Source organism: Poecilia formosa, unplaced genomic scaffold (genome assembly GCF_000485575.1).
Source record: "Poecilia formosa unplaced genomic scaffold, Poecilia_formosa-5.1.2 Scaffold96, whole genome shotgun sequence".
Classification (NCBI taxonomy): Eukaryota; Metazoa; Chordata; class Actinopteri; order Cyprinodontiformes; family Poeciliidae; genus Poecilia; species Poecilia formosa.
The window spans coordinates 569,759-597,112 of NW_006800035.1; the positions used below are offsets into that span (position 1 = coordinate 569,759).

The 27,354-nt window shown below is 40.0% G+C and overlaps 1 protein-coding gene across 3 annotated transcripts; it reads left to right on the forward strand.

Moving 5' to 3' along the window:
• The first annotated feature begins 12,958 nt into the window (after positions 1–12,958).
• Positions 12,959–16,463, forward strand: LOC103142368 (stathmin-like). Of its 3 annotated transcripts, none has more exons than XM_007558403.2 (5): positions 12,959–13,030; positions 14,988–15,030; positions 15,106–15,278; positions 15,389–15,580; positions 15,657–16,463. In XM_007558403.2, the coding sequence occupies exons 2-5, from the start codon at positions 15,015–15,017 to the stop codon at positions 15,726–15,728; spliced, it is 453 nt and encodes a 150-aa protein (XP_007558465.1). In that variant the 5' UTR covers positions 12,959–13,030; positions 14,988–15,014; the 3' UTR covers positions 15,729–16,463. The 3 variants fall into 3 exon arrangements, with proteins under 3 accessions (XP_007558465.1, XP_007558464.1, XP_007558466.1); XM_007558402.2 differs by having other exon boundaries at positions 12,964–13,100; XM_007558404.2 differs by having other exon boundaries at positions 12,964–13,096.
• The last annotated feature ends 10,891 nt before the right edge of the window (positions 16,464–27,354 follow it).

The window sequence follows — 27,354 nt, forward strand, 5'->3', positions numbered from 1 at the left end:
ACAAAGCTCTTGATTTACCAGTTGATTTACTTTCCTAGCCTCAACTATGGTCATGAGCTTTGAGTCACGACCAAAAGAAAGAGATCTCAGATACTAGCAGCCAAAACGAGTTTCATCACCAGGGTATCTGAGCTCTCCCTTAGAGATAAGGTGAGAAGCTCAGACTCGGAGTAGAGCCACTGCTTTTCCATGCTGAAAGGAGCCAGTTGAGGTGGCTTGGGAATCTGGTGAGGTGTTCCAGACACATCCCTTTGGGAGGAGGTACTACGGAGGGACTATGTCTTTCTGCTGGCCTGGGAATGGCTTGGGGTTACCCAGAGGAGCTGGACCAAGTGGCTGGCGAGAAGGAGGACAAAAAGATTTTTATTGAAACGTGTTTGATGTCACATTCAACAAATCACTATAAGCTCCACTCTAAACAAAGGAAAAATAAAAATATTCATGGCTGGGAATAAATGTTCGGAATATCACTGGATTAAAAATTCATTTCCAACTTTTCCAATTTACCAAAAACCCAAATATTGAAATAGAAGGCTTTAACCTAGACTGGTAAAAACCACCCCCTTGTTATATGCTTTGCTTTGTAGAGAGTGTCTGGACTCGCATTTATTGAGAAACAATTGCTTCCTGGAAACATAGTCTGGTGAAGTTTTAAACTTTACTAACTAACACTAACGATTGGATATAACAGTACCACTGCGAAGAAGGAAGTGCTGAGCTGAATGTGTCTGATAATGCTAATTCAATATTAGGAAGCATGGCCAACATGGACAATACGGCTTCATTCACTTCCTCCGCTGTCATTGTTAAAATACAGGCAGAGTATAATTTTAAAACGGCACAGAAAATCAACGTCATCATTCTTCTGTTCACTCATTGGCCTGATAGATATTCTAACTACCAGAGAAGATCCAGGTCAAATGGAGAAATCTTTGACGGAGCATCTAAGGGAGATGAGCTTTGAGCAGAATTATGTAGGAAGCCAATGGCCAGGCAAGTTTTAGAGAAGGAATGCTAAAAGTTAGCCAGCTGTCCTCACTGCCATCTCTGCTGAGAGGAGAATCTCTGCACAACAGCTGTTGGAACCCACCTAATGGGAGTTCTATGGAAGGGAGGAAGCATCTGGCTAATCTGGCCCAGCTTGTTGGATGATTCTTCACTTTGAATCACGGTGAATCTAACTGAACCCAAACAACAAGAGCAATACTTAGCAGATCCTGGGAAGGAAAAACTGGAGATCCCAACAAAAACTGTACTTAAAAACAAAGCAGAGAGAACACAAAAACAGCTTCACACCTGACTCATAAGGCCTGCTTCCAGTTGGCAGAACTTCTTGGTTCAGTATGAAGCAGATTGCGAGCATCGCTCTGCATCCTGTAAATTGGGTTAGGATTGGAAAAATGCACCAAGATAGGACAGAATGGTGGCCTCCTTTATAATCCTGCATTCATGTTCTTGAACAGAGCGGATCTGAACACAAACAGGGTATGTCAGGAACAGTATGAGTGGTTTGATACAACATAGACATGGCTGCTTTAAGTTGGGTTCAGCTGCTAGCGGCTTTACAGAAACATCTTCATCCTCCAGTCACAGATGGAGTCTGGGAAGTGTTTGGCCACATGGCAGCAAGCAGCCAATTAGACAAATGGAATTGTTTTTTCTGTATTTTCTCTACATCATCCATTAAAGTCACAGCAAGAGGAGAACCAAGTGTAAACAAGGTGTAGATAATAATATCCCCCTGGCTAAGGGTTGCATTCCCAATCAAGGGTACCAATACATCATCGTCTCAGTTAAAAATATGAAGAAGGTAATATCCAAAATATAATTGCTCCCCTTGTTAGATTGCAAATTAACTAATGAACCACCAGTGGCCATATCCAGGTCTGATCACTTACATAGTCTACTTCCTGACTGCAGGAAGTAGTCTGAAAGATCTCAAAAAGTTTCAATCTTCCCACGCTAGTATCGATCCAATACTGATACAGACTTGGTACCGATAATATCGATATCTTAGATCGAGGCACCAACCTCTAAAATGCGTCATTGAGAATAGATAGGAGAATGTCTAACTTGTGAAAGAACGAAACAAGAAGTGTTTACATTTAAAAAAAAATTTAAACTTCTCACTTATGTAATAAATTGAATTCTGACATAAGTGAGAAGTTTGATTGATTTACTTATATTTTACTTTGATTTAGAAACTGAAAAAAAGTGATTTTTTTAATTTTGTGAAATAATATATATGGATGTAAAATTTGGCAAAAATTTAAGTGAACAGAATACCTTGGTATTTATAATGACACCATGATATCAAAATCAATTAACTTTAAATCAAAGTTAAATCAATTAATTTTGATTTAATTGGTTAATGCAACCAATTAAATCCTGCCCTATAACTTAATTGATCATTCCATGCCATCTATTTACCAATGACTGTCATAAGATACTCACAGATACCCGTGCTCACACTGTTTCATCATGATCAGAACTACAGGACCACAAGGATTGGATGGGTCCAATTTCAGCTCAAAAAACCTTTTTAACTCCATACTCTCATGCAGACAATAACCTGATTATTATAGCTGATAGCTTAATGGTTTATATGGGAATGATGAAAGTCAGGCTAAAGCTGATGCTGGAGGACCCAAAACCTCTTAGGTATAGAAAATATGCAGACTGTGGTAAGGCTATGGAAACAACCCAGTGCAGATTACTGCTGGCTGTGTGGTAATCTATGAGCAGACTGGTGATCAGTGACCCCTCTTGAGTAGAGTTAAGTAAGTGGAACCAAAGCATCATTCTAATCTCCTGTCTTCAGAGGAGGAAGGAGACTGAGACTATAAGCAGTAAGTGGACTGGAACTAATGTTGTCAGGTTTTTCCTCCTCGTTTCTCTCTCTTTAGTGCGTTCCCTTCCTTTCTCCTGATTTCATTCTTTGTCCGGGCCTGGATCACAAGGCTGCCAATGCACACATGCTCCCACAACCAAACATATGACATCATCCGAGCCTCAATGGGGTGGAGACTGGCAGAGTAAGCCTTGTATCCCAAACGCACGGGCATACACACATTGTGTTGTTCAATCTTCAAAAGAATTGCATTGCCTTCCATTCATTTTTCATCATTTTTACAGCCTAACCCTGCCTTTTACCTTAGACCTTAACCCATTACCACTCCACACTAACTCTAAATCTAACCTAAACTCTATTCACACCTTAGTCCAAAATTGAACCCCTAACCCAAAAATTACACTTCTTATAGGGCCCGGGCTTTGGGACCATTAAGGAGTAGTTGGTTAGGAAAGTGAACCGTGCACTTTATCAAAAATGAAGACCACACATACACACATATTCTTGCACTTTCATCCAACTGAGGACTTTGAATAGACTTCCATTAATTATAGTAACTGCATTTATGCCTAACCCAGACATTTCCCCTAACCCTAACCATTATTAGTCTATTCCTAACCTTAACTAAAACTTTATTCACACCATAACTCTAAATCTAACTAGTTGACCAGTAGAACTGCAAATAAGGTGAGGACCAGGAGAAGGTCCCCACTAACTACAAATGGACTCTGTTTGTTGGTAGATGTTGTGAAACGGTCCTCTATGTGTAACATATACAAGTACATGCACATACATACACACACGCACACACACAGTGTGTCTTTCTATCTTCACAAGAACTTTGCATTGACTTCCATTCATTTTTCATTATTTCTACAGCCTAACCCTGACCCTAACCTCTTCGTATAGGGCCCATATTTGGTCCCATAAGGAGCAAAGGGTCCTCACAATGTAGCAGTTATTCAGAAAATGATCCTTACAGTGTATCAAATACAAGGCCACACAAATACCCACCAGGACGGTAGGACTCCTCAGCCTCTATAAGCTCTCTGTCAGACGACTCTGCTTGGCATCACTCCGTGGGCCTGACCCCTCTCACTTAGGGTCATACACTCTATGACTTCACTAATCTCTACCATCTATACTGTCTGCCATGTTTACTCTTTAGTAAAGCCCCAGTGCCTTCTCCTCTCCAGTCATTTCACCAGAATAGACTGAGACCTTCTTAATTGGTTTTTGTCAACAGCAAACTGCACTGTAGCATTGCACCAGGCCCTGCTGCATCTCATAAATCTTTTACTGCTTAAAGGTCAGTGAGTTCATTGTCAGCCATGGTCCTTTATGTGTACCCCTACAATTTCTACATTACTTCAAGCTAAAAGTAACTGTGTAAGAAAATACTCAAGCAAGAGTAAAAAAAATACAGCTGAGAGACTATGAGACTATGATGTAAAAACATGTTTGAAGGCAAGATTTGAAAAAGGAACAGTCCCAACTCCTGCTGAGTGGCAGTCTCCTTTGATGATTTTACTTTCATTTGGCACTTAAATGTTTCAGACCATTAAAAAGTGACATCAGACAAAGATAATCCAAGATAAAAATATAATTATATATTTTAAAGGGGCAATATTATGTAAAATTGACTTTTTAAAGTTCTACATCATGTTATTATGTTATTCCCTCATCAAAAACATACCTGTGGTGTTGCTTTGATTCTTTCATGTTTGCATGTTTGAGAAATCCTTTAATCTCCATTCAGCTGTCCAAAACACCTGGGTGGACCTAGCTCCGCCTTCCAGGCACAGCTCCTCCTCTAAGCTGCTGTTCCTAAGAGATGCCACAGAGCACCCCTCTCACCTCAACTCCCTCAGACTCGCCAGCAGCAATTAGCAAACACCTGATGGAACCGCTCATCCGCTGAGCTCATTATAGGAGCTACTTCTCAGAGCAATGCTGGTAAAAGCACCGATAAAGGGTTAATAGAGGGGCAGCTATTTTATGATGATTTCCTGAAGGTGGAGTTTCAGAAAGAAAATGAGTTTCAATCTAAAGGCAAGTAATGCAAGTTCACCTCATATTTGTAAATAAGGGAAAACATGATATACATCTTCTGTAAATTCACTTTGTTAATGTGAGGCCTTGTTTAATTAAATTATGAAACCTTCATCTTATTTCTTGAGTCTCTCACACGAATCTCAAATTTCACTTCTCAGTCAGATAAAAAAAGAAGCGAACAGTATTTCAGAAATAAATATCACAGACTAAATAAATATCATCAGAGCTGGCCAGCATGAGATTACACCGATAAATAAACTGCACTGAGCTTTGCAGGCAGACATCTGGCTTGTTTGACTGGATGTTGATATGATAAAATGATTCCAACACTAATCTCCTAGTTTAGGATTATGAATATTACACACCAACAAACGTCCATAGCAGTGGTTTTACACACATCTACTTCTCAGCCTAATGAGATGCGTTCATTTTTCAGAGGCCATCTGGAGGTAATCTGCAAATCTTTGTTCTATTCCCTTTAGATTTCCATTATCACCAGCCACTCCCTCTCATCCCTTTGTTTGTTGCACTTCTTCTGTCTGCCTTGGGACTGACATCAGACTCCCTCAGGACTCCAGTGATGGTAACAAGCCCTGATTCAACAACAACCAGCTCCATTGCTGGTTTATCTCTATCATTTTGTAGGCAGTGGCATCTCGGTATCCTATCCATCTTTACCTTCCTTCTAACATGGTTGAGACCACACATGCCCAAACAATGGAGGAAGCATTTCTTAAAGGCAGGAATGTCGGCTTATGTTTCTGATCCACCATAATCAGATCTCTTGACCTAAAGAGATCTGATTATTTTTTGCACCTTTCCCACCCCCAAGTTTGCAAAGTCTGTGTTATTTATCTCTGTACTTTTTTAAAGGTGACTTATTCTGCTTCCTTGAAGAGGTTAGGATAGGTCTATGGGTTACAAAACATGCTCATTACATTGTTTTTGTGCAAAAATAATTAATAGGTGCTGAGATTCTAGTCTGCTCGATTCTGGCTATTTTGAGCTCCTTTCAGAATGAGCTGTCACTTTAAATCTAAACAAGCTGCTGCTGGCCATGCCGCCCATTCAACATTTACACTTGTACTTGAAATGGCTGTAAACAGATGCACAGTTATGCAGCCGTACATCTTAGAAAAGCAGAAGTGGAACCTACTGGACAGCCAACCAGAATGCGATAAGCGGTTTCTGGATGGTAAGTCAACAACAAAACACTTCTCTTTCGGGTTGAGCATGGGTTGCTAGGTGATGGGTTGGCCTTTGCTGAGGTTGCTAGGTAACAGGGCAGTGCCTGCTGATTTGTGACATTACACAATCGACAGATACTGGAATGGCTCATTTTTCAGACACCAAAAATCATGAATTTTATGCCAGAAAACAAACTGAGTGATTTTTCCCAAATGGAAGTACAAAAACATGCCAAATGTGAATTTTGCATAATATGACCCCTTTAAACAAGCAAGCAAACATTGATGCTCAAAATAACTGGGCCCCTAATAATTGTGTCACTTATTTGTTTGATCATCAACAAATAAGTGACACAGCCAAAGCAAACAGAAAGATGATTGAGAGCCACTCTAACCCCAAACCTTGAGGCCAAAACGTCGCTCTGTGGCTGGAAACATAATCTTTAAACCCTTCAGAAAACACTGTAGACTTTGTGTGAGGAGGCCTGCGGTGTATTAGTGGAAACATCAATGCAACACTAAAATGAAATATTTATCATAAGTGTGAATGCCTTCAAACACTCAAATACAGCAGACTCTGGTATTTGCAGGGGTTGGGGACAACAACTGGCTAAAATGGCTAAAATCCACAAATATTTGAGACCTCCCTCTATTTATTGTCTATTTAAGTACTTCAAGCATCACGTATACCTCAAAATGTGTAGTGGTATAGAAATATACATAATTTCACACGAATAGTTTCCAGGTGAGAAGTTCCAGTGGTAACCATCATTGCACCACTGCAGAAGCTGACATCTACAGCAGGGGTGTGCAAAGTGTGAACAGTTGCAGAATAACTTTATGTGGCTCCCAGCTGCAGTTTAGGAATGGTACAAATTTGACCCCCCAGTGAATAGTAGAGGTGGACGGATCAATCCAAATTATCGATAATAACAATACCAAGTCAGTATCAATATTGGATACTAGTGTGCTTTAGTTCAGATTCTCTTGAAATGTAATTGTTTTTATGTTTGTTTATGTTTTGTTTCGATTTGCTCTCAAATTTGTTTTTTTGCACTTTATTTAGGAAGAGACTCCACACATTTTTCACATTCACATTTATTTTTATTAATTCAAAGGAAAAATCACGAACTGACATCTAGGTCAGCAGTGTGATGACGTATCAAATCTATATAATGAAAAGTATCAGGAGCGGCAATACTGGCACTCTGTTTACTTGGTATCAGATCAATACCAAAATACAGAGTTTCACACACTTTTACTCACTTTTTGGAGACAGTGGAAGTGGACTGATCAGTCGAAAAATATTGATAATGTCAGTACCAGGTTGATATCAGCATCAGAACGATACTACCGTGGTAAAGTCGATTTTAAGGTTTCAGATTCCATCTTGAAATACTATTTTTATTGTATTTTTTTGTATTGTAGTTTCTCAACTCTACCTCAAAAATAAAACAAACAAACAAAACAAAACAGAAATTCGATTAAGCTTTTCTTTATTTTGGTTTATTTTCTTTTTTTTTGTTTATATATTTTTTTCTGACTAATATTAGCAACTTCTAATTATCTATATCAGTGCCATATTAAAAAAAATACAAAGAATTGGAAACATTAACTGCACCCTTATTTTCCAGTGAGTGCTGCGGTCAATTTTGCACGTGTTGCAGCCATTTCTCAGACACGTATGCAGACTCTACACACATCCAGGGAAGGTGGGGGCAGGGATGCTGGAATCTCTTCCAGACGGCCTGCAGCCTCCCAGAAAGAGAGAGAGAGAAGCAGCTGAGCTGGTGATGATGTAACCCACCGTTACATAAAGTTATCACAACTAAAACACAAGAGCAGCATCTGGTTAACATGAGACAGACGGCGTCCTTTTCAAATGCATTACTGGGCGGGTTAGCTGGAAGGTTCAGCACCCTGCTACAGCTAGCATCCTAATAATGTGCTGCAAGTGGGATCTGTGTATCTGCTGCAACTAGGCTAGCTGGAGATTAGCCTAGCGCTCCACATGCTAACTCCTGAGGATCCCCGTCATGCTTCTTATCGTCATGACAATTAGATCATGCTCCCTCTCTATCAGCTCTCTGCTCCATCCTACCAGCTTTGCTGATGGGAGAGGCAGAAGGGGTGGGGGGAGCAGTGGTCTGCTCTCTGTTTGTGTGTGCTGAAAAATGGGTCAGCGACCAACATGCTAGAGCGCCTCTGAGAGCAGAATGCTGCTCCTGTGCTGTGTGTTCCAGTGGATCAGCTCCTGCTGCATTAGAAACATCATAGGTGAAGCACAGCACCTGTTGATCACATTCCCGCCATGTGTCCCCATCGTACAGAAACGTTTACACATCTTTCACAATACTTGAAATCTCAGCGTCCTTAAAGCCAGAAAAATGATTCTCATTAAATAAAACTTGTTAAATTTGAAAGAAGAGATTATTGATCAAATCCCAAATTTGATACTCGCTGGCAAACTTTGACACTCACTGGCACATAAACACAAAGTCTAAAAGTATTTCTCTCCAGACCAAAGATCCAATCCTCTTCAGTGGCACTCACACAGTTCTGCCGGACCCTGCTGTCTCCATTGGCCTCCTGCTCACACCCTCCTTTTCTCATTTGATCCAATAAGGCTCATAGATCCATCCAAAGGAGAAAGGCTGATGCTGTAAGACTTGAATCTGCTGTCTGACTGGAGCAGCGGAGCACCCTGCCATACACAGCTCCTCAGACATAGGGACCAAACACGGATTGAGGACCAGGCAGTGCTTTAGTCATGCACTCCAGATTCATTAACAGAATAAAATAAATAATTAAAAGCCAGTTCCACTGACAAAAAATTATTTTGTCTTTGGTAAAAGACCACAAGCCATTTGTCTAGCTAATGCCATACTAGCACATTTATTTGGTTGTATATTGCAGAATGCCTTGCAATGTAGTCTGCTTCCTGCTTTTGGAGTGGTCTCCAGTCCACTGATACTCATTTTGCATTTGAGCCGCACCAGAGTTCACTTCAACCAAACGCAGACCGAGGTTTGTAGGTGGACCAGAGTTCACTTTTTTAATCGGCATCAGAATTCGATTACGTATTCACAACTCCCCAGATGAACCAGACTGTCTAAGCAGACTGTAGTTGGATTAAAGCAGACTAAGCAGAACTGCCTTGAATGCACCCTAAGGGTTTGAGGAATTTGACAGAGGCCTTGGAAGAGCATCTTCAAAAAGTACGGTTCTCAGCAGCAATTGCTGGTCTGGTGTAGTCGGTGTTTTTTAAAAGAAGGTCCAAAGAGAGTGAAGGCTGACCTGTCGTCTTGTACAATTGAAATTGCTGAAGAAGTCAATGGAAAAGCAGTAGGATGATGCCCAACATTTCTTACTGCTTTAGTATTCATGTAAGTACGAACCACATCATGGAAAAATGTCATTAAAGAAAAGAGCTATAAATATGACAATACCCTCTCATCAAAACATGATGGATTTTAACCAGTAAACAACATTTGAAATACAGATTAAAGTTATCCCCACTGCCCAGGATCACTCAGTCCTGTCATCAGACACATAGCAAAGGTTTAACAATTCAAATTTGATTCAAAGTTTTTAGGTTATTATAAACGTCATCTGAATTAGAGATTAAATTTCATGATTAAATTAACATCGATGTTGGGGATTCCACTGCGTTGGGTGGATACGTGAGTCTCCAGATAGCAGCACCATTCTGATCAGAGGATGAGCTGCTCTGCATCAGAGGTGTCGTCTACATGAATAGCCCCGCTTTCACACACCACAATGCAAATCCTCACAAAAAGAAGACTAGGTATTCAAAGATCCCAGGAAACATGATGACTCACCTGGTCAGGATGTTTCATTCCATCTCCATCTTGTGTTGTGATTTATAAGTGTGCAATTTGCCATTTAAAAAATAAATTTGCTTAATGCAAATATGCCAATGAAAAAAAAACCTCAAAATAAAAAATTTTGGCACAAAGATGAGATTTCTTTTTTTTTTTTTTTTTTTTTTTTTTTACCATATCAAAATTGTTTTTGCAAAACTGCCATGTAAACACTATTTTTGCATCACATGAGTCACATGATCAGCAACCAGATGTTGCCACTGGTGCAAACCATGAAGAAGACGACAGGAAATAGTGTAATTTGCAATGCAGTTTTATTGATGGGTCTGTGTATTATAAAGTTTTCTCTCAAAGTGTCTTCTCTTTCACTTGTCTTTTTCCAGAAGTGTGGAAAAAGATGAAAGAATCTAGTCAGATACGAATCACAGATTTAATGACTCAACTTGTTGAAATCATAGGGTTTTGGACTTGATTTGGATTTTCACACCAATGACTCATGACTTCACTTTGACTCAAACCCTTTGACTTGATTGTCATGTTGTGTTTTTGTAGAACCTAAGTGATGAACTTAGGCAGTGCTTAACTTTTACCCCAAACAAAATTTCTGAAGAACACTTTTCAGATGTTTTTCATCAAGGCAGAAAGACTAGTTTGTGCATTTCCATTGACAATATACTTCTGACATTCCAAAAATAAACTTCAACACCAATTTAGAAAAACCTTTAGTTTTTAATAAAAAGTTTTGCCTCTAGGATTAAGTGTTTTTTTTGGTCGTATCAAAATTGGATTATTTGGCAAAACTGCAATGGAAGCTTTTTTTTTTTTTTTTGCATCACACAAGTCACATAATCAGCAAACGGATGTTACCCCTCATACAAATTACAAAGTAGAAGATGATAGGAAGTGGTTGGAGGATGACGGCATGGGATGTTTTTTTTAAAGACTTATGGCTCAAACAAAACTAATTTATGTGTGATTTATAACTTCATTTCTTATTTAATGGAAACATTGCAAATGCAAAATTTTGTTTTTTGATGTTAGCGGAATATAGACAAAGTTTTGCGCACATTTGTAATGGGCAGCTGCTGTCATAATCAGACATTTAGTTTACAGACATTTACAACTAAAATGTCAATAAAAAAAGAAAAATTGCTAAAATTATTTGGACTTTCAAGAGAAACAGATGTAAACATAAGCCAAACATCTGGACCTGGTGGAGAAGTGAATGTTCCACATGCCTCCAGGCAACATCACTGAAAATGATTTCAACTCTGATAGCAATCACAGAGCCAACCCACAAAATGAAATGATATTCACACAAGGCAGAGGTAAAAAATAGATCTAAATGTTCTCACATCAAATACTTTTAGTGCAGCATCTCTGTGACAGAACAAACACTGATCGCCTTCTGCTGTCATCAGAATAATGGTAAGCTAAAAATAGTCGATAAAAACATTCAGGGAGTGCTTGCTGTTCTAAAGTTTGGCACGTCCAAAAAGAGCAATGGTTTTATCAGAAGGTTTTATCTGAGAATGTCACGTCTGTTTGTTTGCTAAAAAACATTTGCATCTTGAAATGTGCCTTGACAAAGCTTTAGCCTGTGCTAGTCTTTGAATTGCTGCAGTGCGCTCTTTAAATTCTTCCCCAGTGGCTTTTGCTAGCTGGACTCTGTCCAGCGCAATGTGTGCTGATGCTTCATGTTTGAATCAGCAGATCATTAAGTTCAGGGTCCAGCTGACTGCTCACAGTAGTTTCTTCAGCAAAAACACACATGGCCAGCATGGCTACCTCTACGAAAGAAAGCAAAAATATTGAAAAACATATGAATGACATCATGCACATCATTCTGCTTGGTTCCACCTTCAGTTCTTTTTCCAGAGCTAAAATGCAGATATTCGACACTCCAGGCTAACAACTGGATTTGTGAAACTTCACACGCCTCCAAATATTAAAAATAGTTATTTCCCAAAATAAGCTACATCTCACTGGCAAGGAAGGTTCAAAATATTTTTTCCAAATGATTGCACAGTGCATCCAGAAAATACAGTGCTTCCTTTTTTCCATATCATGTTATGTTACAGCCTTTTTCCAAATTATTTTCAAGTAATCTCTGTTAAATCTCAAATTTCTACATACAAATACCTCATTATGACCATGTTTTTAACTTTAGTATTACATTTGGGCAGTCCAAATGACTAAAGTTAGGCATATTCCAGTGACTGGTTGATTAAAGTACAGTTAGAGAAAAAGCACGTTTAACCTTGTTTTACACACAGGCGTTCTTGTCATTTTCCATGTCAAAAGTCAGGATATTTCTCATATGGATTAATCTAACTTCAAACTAAAGCCATTTTACAGGTTGAATCACATTTTGACTGGAAAACAACAACCACTCATCTTTGGTTGGAGTCTACTTGGTGATATTTGCACCCTCTGCCCAGCAAAAGCTCTCAGAATCTCTTAAAGTGTCCAAACCTGCTGTCAGGAAACTTTGGAAAATATACTTATTAACTGGATTAGGCCAGTCCAAAACTTTAATTTTCTTCTGGTGAAGGCATTTTATTGTTCATTCAGATGTTCATTGGGATGCTGAACATAAATCTGTCTTTTTCTTTCTTATTTCTGCTGTATTTAAGTGACTGTGTTACATAATCATCATGAGTTAGAGTAATGGAGTCTAGACTAACATTTTAGATTTTTAGCTTGCTTCATCTTAAAATAATAACGGTGGATATATGTGTAAAACATGATATGTCTGGTCAGGAAGGTTTTAAAAAGTTTTCTATTGTTCTATAAAGAACAAAAAAAAAACAACAAGCACTTTGCATTGTAAAATCAATAGAATAATAGAGGACATAGTCCACTCATTACAATAGGCAGCAAAAACAGAGCTAAATGGTTGCACATTCACATTGAAGATCCTTAAGAAAAAAACTACAATCCCCACTCGCATTATAGCGCCAAGTGATTGGCTGGAGACTGCTGTAACGTCACGGGCCGTGTTCTATTAATGCGCGCACTGAGGCGCTCGCGCCTGGGGCTTGTGGTGAAATCTGAGAGAGGAGCTGAGCAGCATCCGCAGCTTGTTGGAGGTGGGTGTGACAGGCAGCCAGCATCTCTAGCCCAGAAACCCGACAGAAGAGCTTTTCCCCACGTCTGTAGGTAGGAGTATTCACCTCAGCATCAGGCTTTACAAATCCTTACTTATTGGGTCGGGTTTCTTTAATCAGCGGAAGCTTTTCTTCACTTTAGAATGAATTGTTTTGTAGTAATTTGTTTTTGTCACGTGTGAATTACGGCTGGATATGAGCTAAAGGGTTTAGGAAAACTTGCTCTGCTGTTATTGGTGCTTTGTTTTATTGGAGACAAACGGCCGTTGTTCATGTCGGTGGGTTGGCGGGCTGGCAGCCCATTGTACTCAGGGAGACATTGGCACGGTCGGCACTGAGGGGACATTCAGACCAGTCATTTCTGCCTCTTCATCTCGACTGTCTTTGTATTTAAATTTCCTAAAAATATTTTAGTGGTCAGTTTAATATATACGCATTTTAAAAAATGTATTTTACAGCGAAGTATCCAGTCTGAGCGCCCCTTTGTCTGTGGCTGCTCCCCTTGTTGCTGTCAGAATAAAAGCTCCTTTGTTTGCTGCTTTCTCCAAATGGAGCTAATAACACCCATTAAATTGAATTTATACGACTAAGATATGTTAAAGTATTTGATGCTTTGTTGGCTTGACGAAACGCTAATTGTCGGGCAGTTCTATCTGCTTGGGCTGTTAAATCTTTATTCTGTTCATTTGTACTTTTTTTGGTGATTTTTCGCATTTAAGAACGGTAAACAAAGAACTTAAGCTAGCTGTTAGCCCCAGAGAAATGCCAGGGGAGGGTTCTGTTTCTGGAATAACTCAACAGTTCTTCAGCCGTCTAATTAACAAGAGAGCCATTTCATCACAGAACATGACTGCTGTTATGTCTTATCATTTTTGCTCGTTGTTAGGCACAGTAGAGCAGATATTTTTCCAGCCATCTCTTTGTGGCTTTTGTCCCCTCCACCTCCTCACCATCTGTGGGTTCACCCCTCCCCGATTCCCTCTTGTTTCCGAGCACATGGTGGAAGGAACAGGTGCTGCCTGCTGCTGATGTTCCCATGGATCTGCACATTTCTCAGTCATGTCGCTTATATAGCGCTTATGTGTCGCGTCTGGGCGCCGAACACACCCCAGTGGCAGTCTTTTGTTTCAGCAGATTGTGACTGGTCTCATTAACTATTAACACTGTGGCTCTGCTTATCCAGGAGCCCCTCCCTTCACGTTTGGGTGGAGGAGGGGGGGGAGTAGGTCGATCGGTCTCTGATCGATCTGAATGTCAATGCTGTTACAATTTGGAACATAAACAATGGCGCGTGCGCGACACGGAGGCACTGAACGCCGTGTGTGGTGTGGGTTGATGGGCGGTGGTTTTATGCAGACATGCAGTGCGCCACCAGATGTCGCTGTTGACGCTGCTTTCTTTTTCTTTTTTTTATTGGCAGCGTGAACAAAGATGTTTCCTCTGTAACAACTGTGCTTAACTGTGTTTAAAAAGAGAAGCAGTTAATGGTTTTTAGATATAACAGATGTTAGTTTTTTTCCCCACAACAAAATGATGATGGAACTAGCTATATATATATATATATATATATATATGACGTTGTCAAAAAATGTTTATACAAATTTACCACAAATAAAAATGTCCCATGGAAGAAAGTTTACCCACACTCCCTGCACACTAGATTTATTTATTTATTTTTACTTACTGCAAATGGCCCTATGGGTGGTGCAGGCTTCAGGCCCCTACTTCAAATTATGTGATTGCTAAAGGCCAAAAGTCCCATGTTTTTGACATTTATGATTTAAATAAATTCAGTATTTTGTTTTTTTTTATGAACAAAGCTTAAAACTGCAGCCAAAATCAGTCATGTTTTCTGTGTTACAATCCATTGTGCAATAATCTAATCTCTCTATTAATAATCATCTTTTATACTGTATGAATATAATCTACTGTCTTTCAGGTTACCTGTCCTGCACTTGTGTCCAAGATGGCATCAGCTGAAGGTAATTTTGCATTTAAAGTAAACGTATCTTCAAATTGCTGGAAGCTCCTGCTGTCTTTACTCTGGTGTTCTTCAGATATCCAGGTCAAGGAGCTTGATAAGCGGGCGTCTGGCCAGGCCTTTGAGGTCATCCTGGGTGCTCCAGCCCCGGATGCTAAAGGAGAGTTCCCCCTGTCTCCTCCCAAAAAGAAGGACGTCTCTCTTGAGGAAATTCAGAGAAAGCTGGATGCTGCAGAAGAGAGGCGCAAGGTAAGAAGAGAAGACCACAAACTTGTCAAACCCCTTGACTGGTACATCTTCTGCAAGTAGTGGAGGGTTTGCTGAAGTGGTCTGAGGCTAACTTCCCTCTCTGCCGTCAGAATCATGAAGCCGAGGTTCTGAAGCACTTGGCTGAGAAGCGGGAGCATGAAAAGGAAGTGCTACAGAAAGCTATGGAGGAGAACAACAACTTCAGCAAGATGGCAGAGGAGAAGCTCAATCAGAAGATGGAGGCCAACAAAGAGAACCGCACAGCCATTATGGCAGCTATGAATGAGAAGTTCAAGGAGAAGGTTGGTGGCGTTTGCCTGAACGTGTGTGTGGAGTGACATGGAGATCCACTGTTACCTTCTCCTTTTGTCTTTACAGGACAAGAAGTTGGAAGAGGTGAGGAAGAATAAGGAAAAGGAGCCCGGCTCAGAAGGCGGCTCAGAAGACTGAGGGGGAGCCACCGGGGGATTGTATAGGGTTTTTTACGTATCCAAAGATTAATTTATTTTTTGTTCAGCCAGTATTGTTTTTTCACAACCCACCTCTTTTGGAAATACAACTTCTACTTTGTGAAATTTTTCAACTCTCCTGCTATATAAGTGTAGTTGCGCTCGTTCTACATGTGGATAATTCCTCTGAGTCTGCTGTAATAATCATGTAGCTTGTCGGTGCAGCTTGAGCCCCCTTCCTTTGATATTAGCGGTGTGTGTTTTTTATTCTCTCGGGAAGCATGTTTCTATGCATCGGTCTTTACTACCACCCGTTTCATAGTGGGTTTGAAACCGTCTGTGAACCACACCTGTTCTTGGCACTTACTGTATATTTAAAAAGTAGCACAAGTTTCCATCGAGGTGTTGGCTGTTGGACATGCAGCATTGCTCCCGGATTCAGCTGACTTTTACCTGCAGGTCATCGGGGTTTTTGCGCCACTGCTGATTCTTGGCTTTTGTAAAAAAAATATATATAAAACAAATATGGGGTTGACTTAAAGCACACGACTTCTTGCTGTATAGCTGTGAATTAACATGCCCATCATGCAACTGGAGGTCATTTTCAACATCACTGAGCAGATGTCTACACATGGAATGCATAAGAGCAATACACTTCTGGCATTTCAATAGAAAAGTGGCTAGCTGACTTAAACTGTTGTACTAAAACAAATAAAGTGCAAAATTGGTTGCTGTGTAAATGTCTTGTTCCTGTTTTAGACAAAAGTGTCCATTATATTGTTTGTCCCCAATGTGAAAGCTGCTGGATTTGAATATGGTTCCCTCTGCTGGTGAGATTGTGACATGCAGCTTAAATAGGATGTTTGAACCTGGGAGACCTGCATGCATTTAAATGATTAACAGAAGTTGGCAAAAACTGAGAGCAGTGCTAAAGGTTGGTGTCTTAGTGATGGGGTGGCTAAAATATAGCCAACAGAGCTGCTGACGCGGACAAGGTTTCAAAGTACTAAAAGGCAATGCTGGGTATCTCTGAACTTAGTATGAGGCTTTAGATACTATATGGATGGGTAGCAACTTAGAAAAAAAACTAAGTAGGCTAAAGTAGTCAAGTTGCACTTGAGCAGCATTACTTCAAAATATTCAACTACTTCACTGAAGATCAACCATCTCCAGTGAAGGTTACATTATCACTTAAGAGTTTGATCCTGGATGCAGCAACCCAAGCAGGAAGACTCAGACTTCCAGCCACTTGGGTCAGCTCCTCTTGGGGAAACCCAAGGTGTTTGCAGGCCAACAGAGAGCAGGTCCCTCTGTTTCCTGGGTCTCCTCCTGGTGGGACCTGAACACCTAACCAGAGAGGCTTCCTAATCAGATGCGTGAGCAACCTCAATTGTATCCTCTGCATGTGGAGATGCAGCAGCTCTACTCCAGGATGGCTGAGCTTCACCCTATCTGTAAAGGAGAGCCCAAACACAGTGTCTGGGCACCCTACAGATCAGATGCTTGTATCCGATCTTCTTTTAGTCACTACCCAGAGCTTGTGACCATAGATTTGGGTAGTAGCAGATCGACCACTAAATCAAACGATTCATTTTGGCATGCTACTGTCTTCACAACAGACCAATTTGCCTTTTGCTCTAAAACCCCTTTCTTTAGCCCTCATTGATGACCCTAACCTACTTGAACTTCTCCACTTGAGGCAAAACCTGTTCCATGACCCAGCGAAGGCTCCCTTTCCCAGCTAAAGATTTGGAGGCGTTGATCCTCTAAATCTCTAGAGTCCGGGATGCCGCTGACTTTGAAGCGGCGTACCTACCTTCACATTCAGCTCTGAAGTGCTTGAGTGAAAACTGCAGATCACAAACTAATGAAGCCAAACAGAACCACATCACTAAAAAGCAGAGACCCAATCCAGAGGTCACCTCAACATGTCCCTGAACGGCATTTCGCCCCACACACACGCAAATTCTGATGCATTGTCACAGAATTTACTGAAATTACTGTTTAAACTTTACCTTTAATAACATAAAGTTACCTAATTTTTTAAAGTGCAATCATTAATTCTTTTATAACAAATTTATATCAGTAATGATTTTTTGGTTAATGTCAAGTTGTCATAAAGACATTTTGAATAATGTCAACTTTGTATTAAAAGTGTCATAATTTACCGAATGACGCTTTATGACAACAGTCATAAATATTAATGAAGGCTTATTCATGTTCACTACAGGTGTTTATGACAGTGTCATGTCAGTCTTATTCACCCCCCTTCAAATAAAGTGTTACCAATTTTTGCTTAGGTCAATAAAAATACCAGAATGTGTGGATTTTGAAACGAGTTGAAATAACAGAATCATATGTGGACTTGCTGAATATGATTTTTTTCTTCAGGACCTGGTCTTTACTTCCACTCCAAAGTGACCAACAACAAACCAGATCTTCCCAGGTCTGAGGTGCTTTTTGATGCCAACATTCACTTGTATTTCCAGCGTACAGACAGCAGGTAGCACTGTAAAAAAAGTCCATGTGGTGGACGAGTTGGTTCATCCATGGAATGACGCATCACGCAGCTAAAATTTCAGGGGATATCGACATTAATATTCTACAGTTGCAGGTTCAGAATCCCTCGTCTTCAATCGTCATATATGTGGGTCAAACTCAGAACTAGTGGTGAGGCGTCACGGCGTTCAGAGCACAAGAGAACACCATGTAAATCTTTAATGTTTTGTGGACTGGATGCACTTCAGCAGTCTGCCAGTCCTGTTACTTGCACCCAAGTTACCAAGTATGTTTGGCTTAGTTTCCAGACTCTGATTTCTTGTCTAGTACACTAGTAATAAGACAAAACTAACTCACAAGTAACTTTTCTGCAAGATATAGGAGCTTGTTTTAAGTCATTAATACCTTAATACTGATGAAAATGTTATAAGGTAAATTATCTGCTAATGGAGCTGGTTTTTCCACCAATATTAAGGGATTACTGATTCAAAACAAGCTCCTATTTTTTGCTGAAAAGTTACCTGTAAGTTAGTTTTGTCTTATTTTTTGCGCACTAAAATATTTGCTCTAGAAACTAGACAAAATACTTGGTACAATTTTGTGTCTTTGAAATGATGCTGTCTTTTTGTCAGAGTGTATCAGTGAGATGCTGAAAAGAAGAGGGCAGAGAATTACTCCTTTTAAAGATAAAGCCTAAACATGAAATTGAAAGCAGAGACAAGAAAAAGAAAGGAAAAATATTGATATTCATTATGAGTATTTCAGTTAGGAATTGCTCATATTTATGTTACAATGTTACTTTAGTTTAAGCCTTCACAGCTGCCGGTAAGCATAATTTTTGAGAGTGAGGGTTCTGAGTAGAGATCGACCGATGCAGGTTTTTTAAGGTTATGTGCGGCTGATTTTTTTGAGTCGATATTGCTTTTTTCCCCCCTCCATTTACATGACAAAAACTGACACAATGATAAATCCTAAGACAATACTGAAACATAGTATTTCAGATGTTAGGGAGGTGCTGATGGACACAAAGACGCCTCCTGGGGTCAGATTTCCAACTGGCCTCCTCTTGTCCTGCCCTCTCCCCACCAATACAGAGCCGACTGAGGCCATGGACATCTTAGAGATTCCCAAAAAAATCAGGAAGATCCCACAATGAGTCGCAGTCCCTGTCAAATAAGAACAGTCAGGGAGAACCAGGCTCAGAACTTGGCCCATTATAAAAGTTAAATGGCCTCATCTTTATTTTTATTTGGAAAAATATTGTTGAAAATGTGGTCCAACAAATGTGTTATGAAAACGTTGATTTATTCTCCAGTAAATGCTCGGCAATGATCCCAGGTGTCCCACAGGTTTTGGATGTGTTTCTGCATCACCAACCAGAATCTCTTCCTCCAGAAAGACTGGAGAACTTGAGTGCAAGTGGCCTGTCTAAAGGTGGTTGTGTTCAGGAGAAATGTGCGCTTTTAATTTGGCTTAATTACCTGCACCTGGTTTACCTTAGCTGCTCTTCTTCAGCATGGCTCTACGTTTGTGAAACCAGTTAACTTTGGGTGATCTGACAATGCATGGAAAGCCGAAGACTTTGAGAAACAGCATTGCAAAAATTCATGTTGAATTCAATTTGCTAATATTACGCCAAATCGAGGCAGCAGAGAACAGGGACCTGCAAGGTTCTGCTAAAGTTTCCAGTTTATGTTTTTCAGAACTCCCTAATGCAGCTTTAACTTTTTGGAATTCCTCGTTTGGCAACCAATTAATATAACCTGAATGAAAATTATTTAATTAAATCACAAAAATATATATATTTTTTATTCAGATCATATTTTAATTAATTAAAGATGCACCTGATAGCTAACAGTTAATTTGAAGTGGCTTTGGCTACAAGCTTTATTTCAAGTTTTAAGCCGAGTCTACAGGGCGTGTCCCTCACCACACAGGAGCTGGTTCCATCAGAGAGGAGAAATAACTGGTAGCACGCACAAAATAGTATTTACAAATTAAAGTCCAGCTTTTCTGAGCTGTCCATGAGAACGCTCACAAAACAGCTCTGAAATACTGTAATGTACCAACATGGCTGCTATTAATCCCTCAACAATTTTTTTTAAAAATATGACTGTTGATTTAAATAATTACGATTAGTAAAATCTGTGATATTTAAAATCATTTTTAAATGGTTAAACAGACATGAGAAAAACGTGAAGGAATTTTAGCAGTTCGGCAACTTAGATACCAGTCAATATTGGTGATTTCTTCATGACGCCACCAGAGGGCAATGTTGCACCTTGAGTCTTCCTCGTTCATCCTGAAGCCTCTCGAAGTTCATATTTAAAAAAACCCCCAAAAAACATTTTCGCTTTTTTTTTTTGTTTTGTTTTTTTTTGCTTTTTCCAAACTGCTATATATGATGGATCTGTTTCTCCGGCAGCCTGCTGCTCCTGTCCAGACCTGCTGCATATTCAGAGCTCCTCACTGAGCTAAATCAACTCTGTTCAGGGGCAAATTCGACCAACTCTGTGTGACTAACTGCATTTTCACTACAGGAACCATTTCCATGGACCAGTATAGTTTCCTGGGGTCTTTATTACCCCTCACGGGCGTCTCCAAAGCATTTATCTGGTTTAAAACAATTTCCCAGGGGTAGATAGAGATGGATCCTCGAAGCTCCTTGCACAGAGAGTAGGGTTTGTTTTTTTTGACACGGATATTCTTGGATAAAATTTTGTCAAGGAAGATTGTTAATTACTTCAAATGAGTTTTTTTTTTAATTACAAGTCTATACATGATATTTTCTATCATCTTTAACTGTAATAGAGGTTAAATAACCAATTTATGTTTATGACATAAGACATAAGGGAGCAACGTCTTGGTGAAAGTCATATTTTATGGCTTCCAGAAATTATTTTTTATGGTAATATGAGGCACAGGTGTATAAAAAAATGCATTACAACCTTCCTGGATCATTAACAGTTTTTTAATAAGCGGGATGCTAAATCTGCTGTATGGTCGCTGTTGCCAGATTGCGCAAGAGAAAGGAAGAGATCAGGTCTCAAGCCCCCCCAAAAAGCGACTCACTCCTCCCCAAAGCCGCCACAGCCTCATAACATGTGTTAATGAATATTTTTTAATCAGTATCTAAAATATTTCCCCTGATGTTTTCTGCAAATTGCAATCTTCAGTTTCTCTATCAGGAGATCAGTAATGTCTGAGATAAACTTGGTGACAGTGGAACATAAAAAAAACATGAAAAAGATTATTGTTGAATATTTAGCTGAACCATCTAGAGCACTATTCATCCAAAGGTTCAGGAATACGGCTGAAAAAATGTATCACAATGTAAGCATTTTATATCAGCCGATGATCATTGATTCGTTTTTTTGTTTGTTTGATTTGAGTATCCAAAGTACTGCTGAACTGTGACGGACCGCTCCTCATACATCTGCAATTTCTTCTGGAGCTTCTCTACTCATTTCCTCCTTTCACTCTTCTGCGATCGGCTTAGCGTACGAGGGCATGGAGGCAAAACACGACACTGCTCCTATACTCAGGTGTACCGTGCATATTCAGTGGGCTGCACACTTTCTGCAGACAGCTGAGCTTTCACAGTCAAGCATACCGATGTCTGAGGCCTTCTGGTTCTGCTCTGCATCCCCAGACCCAGAACTAAACATGAAGCAGCATTCAGCTTCTATGCACCTCAAATCTGGAACAAACTTCCTGGATACTGCAAAACAGGCGAGACAGGAGCGGCAAAATGAGGTGGATTAGCAGAGCTGCTAACAACTGACGGTGCCATATAGGAGATGTTTCTGTGGAATATCATCTCTGCTGCCTGGATATTGAGCTGTTAGCTTTTCAGTCCCAAATCGGTCATGAGACTGTCATACAGCAACAGTCTTCAGTCAGAGGCCTCTTCAAATTCGTTGCAAGACTGACTGCAAGTGGAGATCCTTCCTGCCCACAGCATCACTATCCACAATGACTCTTTGAAAATACTTGGATGTTGTGCGTTATTACACTTAATTTTTCTTTACGATTAAAATTTTTTTTTTTGAATTAAGTCTGCATAGATAATAAAACTATATATATTAGAGGTGTGCCGATCGATCGGCCACCGATCATAATCGGCCTATTTCCGTGAAAAAGTGTATGATCGGTGATCTCTGATCACGGTCTCTTGTTGCCGATCACACAAACCGATCACCTGCTTCTCATTTCGCAGCCTGCCTGTGCAGCTGGTCTCCTCTTTCCTTCACTGCGCAAACGCGCGGCAACAAATCCTCAGCGATGTGGAACTATAACGCACTGAGTGAATGGGGAAGTTTGCGTGTTGCGGCGGAAAATTGAAGCAGGTCAAAATGCATCAACACGACGAATCTAATATGGCATAAAAACAATGCCATACTTGATGGAGTTTGGCTACATCGAGGCTCACTGCAGTAAAAAAAGACATATGGAGCGACCAGACAGCAGGTAAAGCGGCGCACAGCTACAAACACTCACCCGGATTAGCATGACGGTCAGAAAGCTAAACAAATAACCCACAAAATTATTTAAGTCTTCGAGCTGCGATGTAAGACGCTGGTTCTGCTCTCGCTGTTGAACCGCTGCTAAGCTACAGGTAGTAATATTTGACAGACGGAGTTTCGCTTCTGCTGCACCTGGTAGTGACTCTCACACCGAACCTCTGATTAAAGCTGCAGCATCTAACTTAAAAAAAAATACATTTTACATACGTATTAAAACTTTCGCTGTCCTAACATGAGACAGATAATCTCTGATAAAGAATCGATCTCCTCCCTGATCTGCATAATTACTCCGCTCAGTCAGAAACAGCCAATCAGAGCTAGCAGTAATCAGCTAGCCGCCATGCTATCAGGAAGTTTTCATTCAGTAACTCTGGATTGTTTATTGTAATGGAACCTGTTTTTGCTTTTGAATGTTAAGTTTTATACATGAATTTTTAGGCAATGTTGAGAGGTTTTATTTTGGCTCTTTGCATTATTTAGCCTCTTCAGAGCCTTCATATGTTTTCAGTCTGTTAAAGGTAGTATTATCAATAGCAGTACAATTTGCACAATGTCTGTTTAGTTTTTTATCTTGGAAAAAGTTATTAAAAACAAGTTTTCGTCTAAATTAAGGTGATTTCATGGTTCCTTTTTCCACATAATGTAACCGGTAGTGTTTATGATTAAAAAAATAATAATTATGTGATCAGTATCGGTAATCTTTATCGGTGATCGGCCCTCATGGGTGATCGGAATCGGAATTGGCAGGAAAAACCTGATTGGCACATCTCTATATATATGCTCTAGCCTTGATACATTAGCTGCCGTGTGATCTACATACCTCAGCTAGTCAGCCAGTGTCTTCTTTCAGTATAGTAACAACAACCTTGCTATACATTATAATTTTATAGTGTAGTATTGCACTTTGCATTAGTGTCAGTGTCAGCTTCAAATTAAAACCACATTCTCTGTTGCTCTAAAGGAACAACGTGATTAAAACACTTATTGTTTTCATTCCCGACATGGAGAGCATCCATTTTTGTCAGTCAGTGCTTGCGCTGAAAATCAATTTGGTAACTGCCGGTGTTCTAGAGCGCAGGGGGAGAGGCCAAAGCTCCAGCTTATGCATGGATGCCCTCCTGATGGATGCTGCAATTTAAAATATTTGACATATTCCTATAGTGCATGAAAACTTAAATAAGCCTAAGCAAACAACTCTTTCTAAACAAGCTGAAAAAAAAGCCTCCAAAAAGTAATTATCAATATTTTCAAGCAAAACTAGAGAAACCTCAAAGCTACTATAAGGTGGTTTATGCTGCTTTGCCTCGTGTCTCTCAGGTATTAATAGTTAAATATCTTTAAATGTTATGCACCACCTCTGACTGATTATGATTTAGTTTTGCAGTGTAAGCATCATTTATTAGTACAGTTGTCTCTGTCCATGGACTTTTTAGTGACTCTAAGGATTTTTACCCACCTGATGGTCTGGTAGACTCAGGTCTATTGGGGAAAGTTAAAAAGTTAAAACATTTGTTCCATTTTCAGCTGCCGTGGTTCTCTTTCTCTCACTGCACTGCCACGTCCAAACACCTTGAAACACCTGTTCCTCTCCTCGCCTGCGGGGGCGCTGCACCAAGAAGCACTGAAGGAAATGACACAAAAACCTCTGAAGTGCAACTTCCTTCTTCATTAAAATGAAATAGAAATGGAGTATTGTTATAGCAGTTGGAGGATTTCTCTTTCGTCTTTGGCAAAAGACGCAAGAGAAATTTCTCCCATCCCCCTCTTCCCCGAATGAAGGCTGAAGTAGCGTGAAAAACATACGCTCGCTCTACCCCCCCACTCCCCACGGGACGAAGTTACGTGAAGGGTAAAACTCGCTACATTTACCTCGTAAAGTGCGCGAGGTGAAGGAGCGTGAGGCGCGCTGAAGTGTTTGGGAAAACATAATTGGCGCGCCGCCCCCTCCAGACGGGGTTTTGATGCCCCCTCTGGTGCTGCGCCCCTATGCGTTGCATGCGCTGCATACCCCCTTTTTGCGCCACTGATGATGCATTCACACCTCACCAAACACACCAGACTTTCTAGGCAAACAGTTTTATTAAAGAGGGTTGGTGTAAATGCACCATAAGTCTTATTGTGTTGCTAGGACACAATAATTTAGGGACTGGTTGGCACTTCTCCCTAGCAGTCCACAATGTTTCACCTGCTGTTATATTCATGAAACCTTTGCCCTTTTTTGAAACTTTAATTATATTTTTTTTCATAAAGCTCCATAAAGTGAAGTGTATTATAACTAGTTCTATTTAAACAAACTAAACAGATTTATGTTATATATTTTATTCATTCATTTCTGTCTACATGGTTACATGTTTACTGTTTCCCTCTGCTGTGGGTATTGATCATGGCTGCACAGAGTCAGACTGTAACGTTCAATCATGCTGCTGGTTCAGGTTAACATCCTTTAATAAGATGCTAAAGCTTTAGCTCCAGAGTCAGCTGCTGCATAAACGCAGCGCTTCTCCCTTAGCTACTGGGCTGTTCTCTTGGTCTCTCCTACAAATTTCTGTACTTTACAACAAAGACTGCTGAACTGTGTGAAAAGTCATTACAGACAAACCTAAAGTATGGTGAGATGTTTGAGCACCATGTCTGCAGAGCAGCTCTCTGACAAGCTAATTAACTCATTAAAATCAGCTTGTTAAACTGTCAGTGCTGCTCTCTAAAGAGCAAAAAATTATACAAATTATAATTATTTTTAATAGACACGTTCACTTAAAAACGTCTGCTAGTTTCATCAAGTACTTATTCCATATTTTCAGTCTTCAGTCGTGATCTGAGTCTCAGCCTGGGGTCTCTGCATGCTTGGAGGTTCTCCCTGTTCACGTCTGGGTTCTCTCTGGGGACTCCGGCTTCATCCCACAGACCAAAAACATGTCTGTTAGGTTAAGTGTTCGTTATATATTGTGTGACCATGTATCTAAGAGCGTTACATCTTCCTATAATGTTATCCTTTAATCTAAAAGATACATGGAGTATTGATTTGATTATTTCATGCATGAAATTAGGAAGTCAAACAATATATTTTACATATACAGCATTTTTATAATAACTGATGGTAATGTAGTTAATTGATTGTGCTATGAAATGTCACCATATGCCTGGAAAATGCGTAAAAATTTTAATTTTGCGCATACTACGCTGTGGGAACCAACTGCTCCCTATTAGGCACAAAGCCCAGGCATATAACCTCAAAGACATCATAAATAACAAAAACATTAGTGGAGGATTAAAGGTTGTGCTGAAGTTGATTAAACCCTAACCCTCTGTACACTAAAATACTTGAATGAAAATAAAAGGCTAATGAAGAATGATGAAGAAAGAGAACTAGACCAAGAAAAGGTGAGAATTTTGGTAAGACCGGAGAAAATTAGCACCACTTACAGGTCTGGAAAAAAAAAAAAAAAACGCTTTTTGGAGCATTCCCTGTTTCCATGTGGGAAAATAGATGAAATATATAAATGATTGTATATGATGATAGCATATACAAGAATACAGGAAGTTCCTATAAAGCCTTTTTATGGAGCTATAAAGTCTTTTACAACTTAGGCTACTTTCTACGATGCCCACCTTTGAGTTTTTAGTGATGTCTGAATTATTTGAGGAAACTGGCCAAATCCAGAAGTAGGACTGAAACCACAATGTTCCCTCAAACCCAAGCCCCTTGTTTTATTCATCATCAAAACAATACGTGATGGAACACGGGCTGTGCTTAGCAATTAGCTTAGCAATTAGCATGACACCAGCGAACTTTGAGGCTGTCAGCAATTTACTGTAATTACTTGGAAACATAAAGGAAGTGCACTAGAAATCTCAGATGTTGAATATTCTTTAACTGCTTCCGTAATTTAGACCTACTTTGACACGGGCCAGAACAATAACAGAGGAAGCTACAGTGATTGGACAATACATTAGAGACAGGTTCCTCACTAATCAAACTGCATAAATAATGTCTCTGTAGTACGACAGACAGGCATCGTCTGGACCTAAAAGCCCCGTGTTTATAATTATCCAGATTTGTGACGGCAGCTTGAACAAGCCAAGATGTGTGTGTACCAGAGTTCAGTGTGTGTACCAGAGTAGAGTGTGTACCAGAGTTTGGTGTGTGTACCAGAGTTGAGTGTGTGTACCAGAGTAGAGTGTGTACCAGAGTTTGGTGTATGTACCAGAGTTTGGTGTGTGTACCAGAGTTCAGTGTGTGTACCAGAGTTCAGAGTGTGTACCAGAGTTTGGTGTATGTACCAGAGTTCGGTGTGTGTACCAGAGTAGAGTGTGTGTACCAGAGTTCGGTGTGTGTACCAGAGTTCAGAGTGTGTACCAGAGTTCGGTGTATGTACCAGACTTGAGTGTGTGTACCAGAGTTTGGTGTGTGTACCAGAGTTCGGTGTGTGTACCAGAGTTCAGAGTGTGTACCAGAGTTTGGTGTGTGTACCAGAGTTTGGTGTGTGTACCAGAGTTCGGTGTGTGTACCAGAGTTCAGAGTGTGTACCAGAGTTCGGTGTATGTACCAGACTTGAGTGTGTGTACCAGAGTTTGGTGTGTGTACCAGAGTTCGGTGTGTGT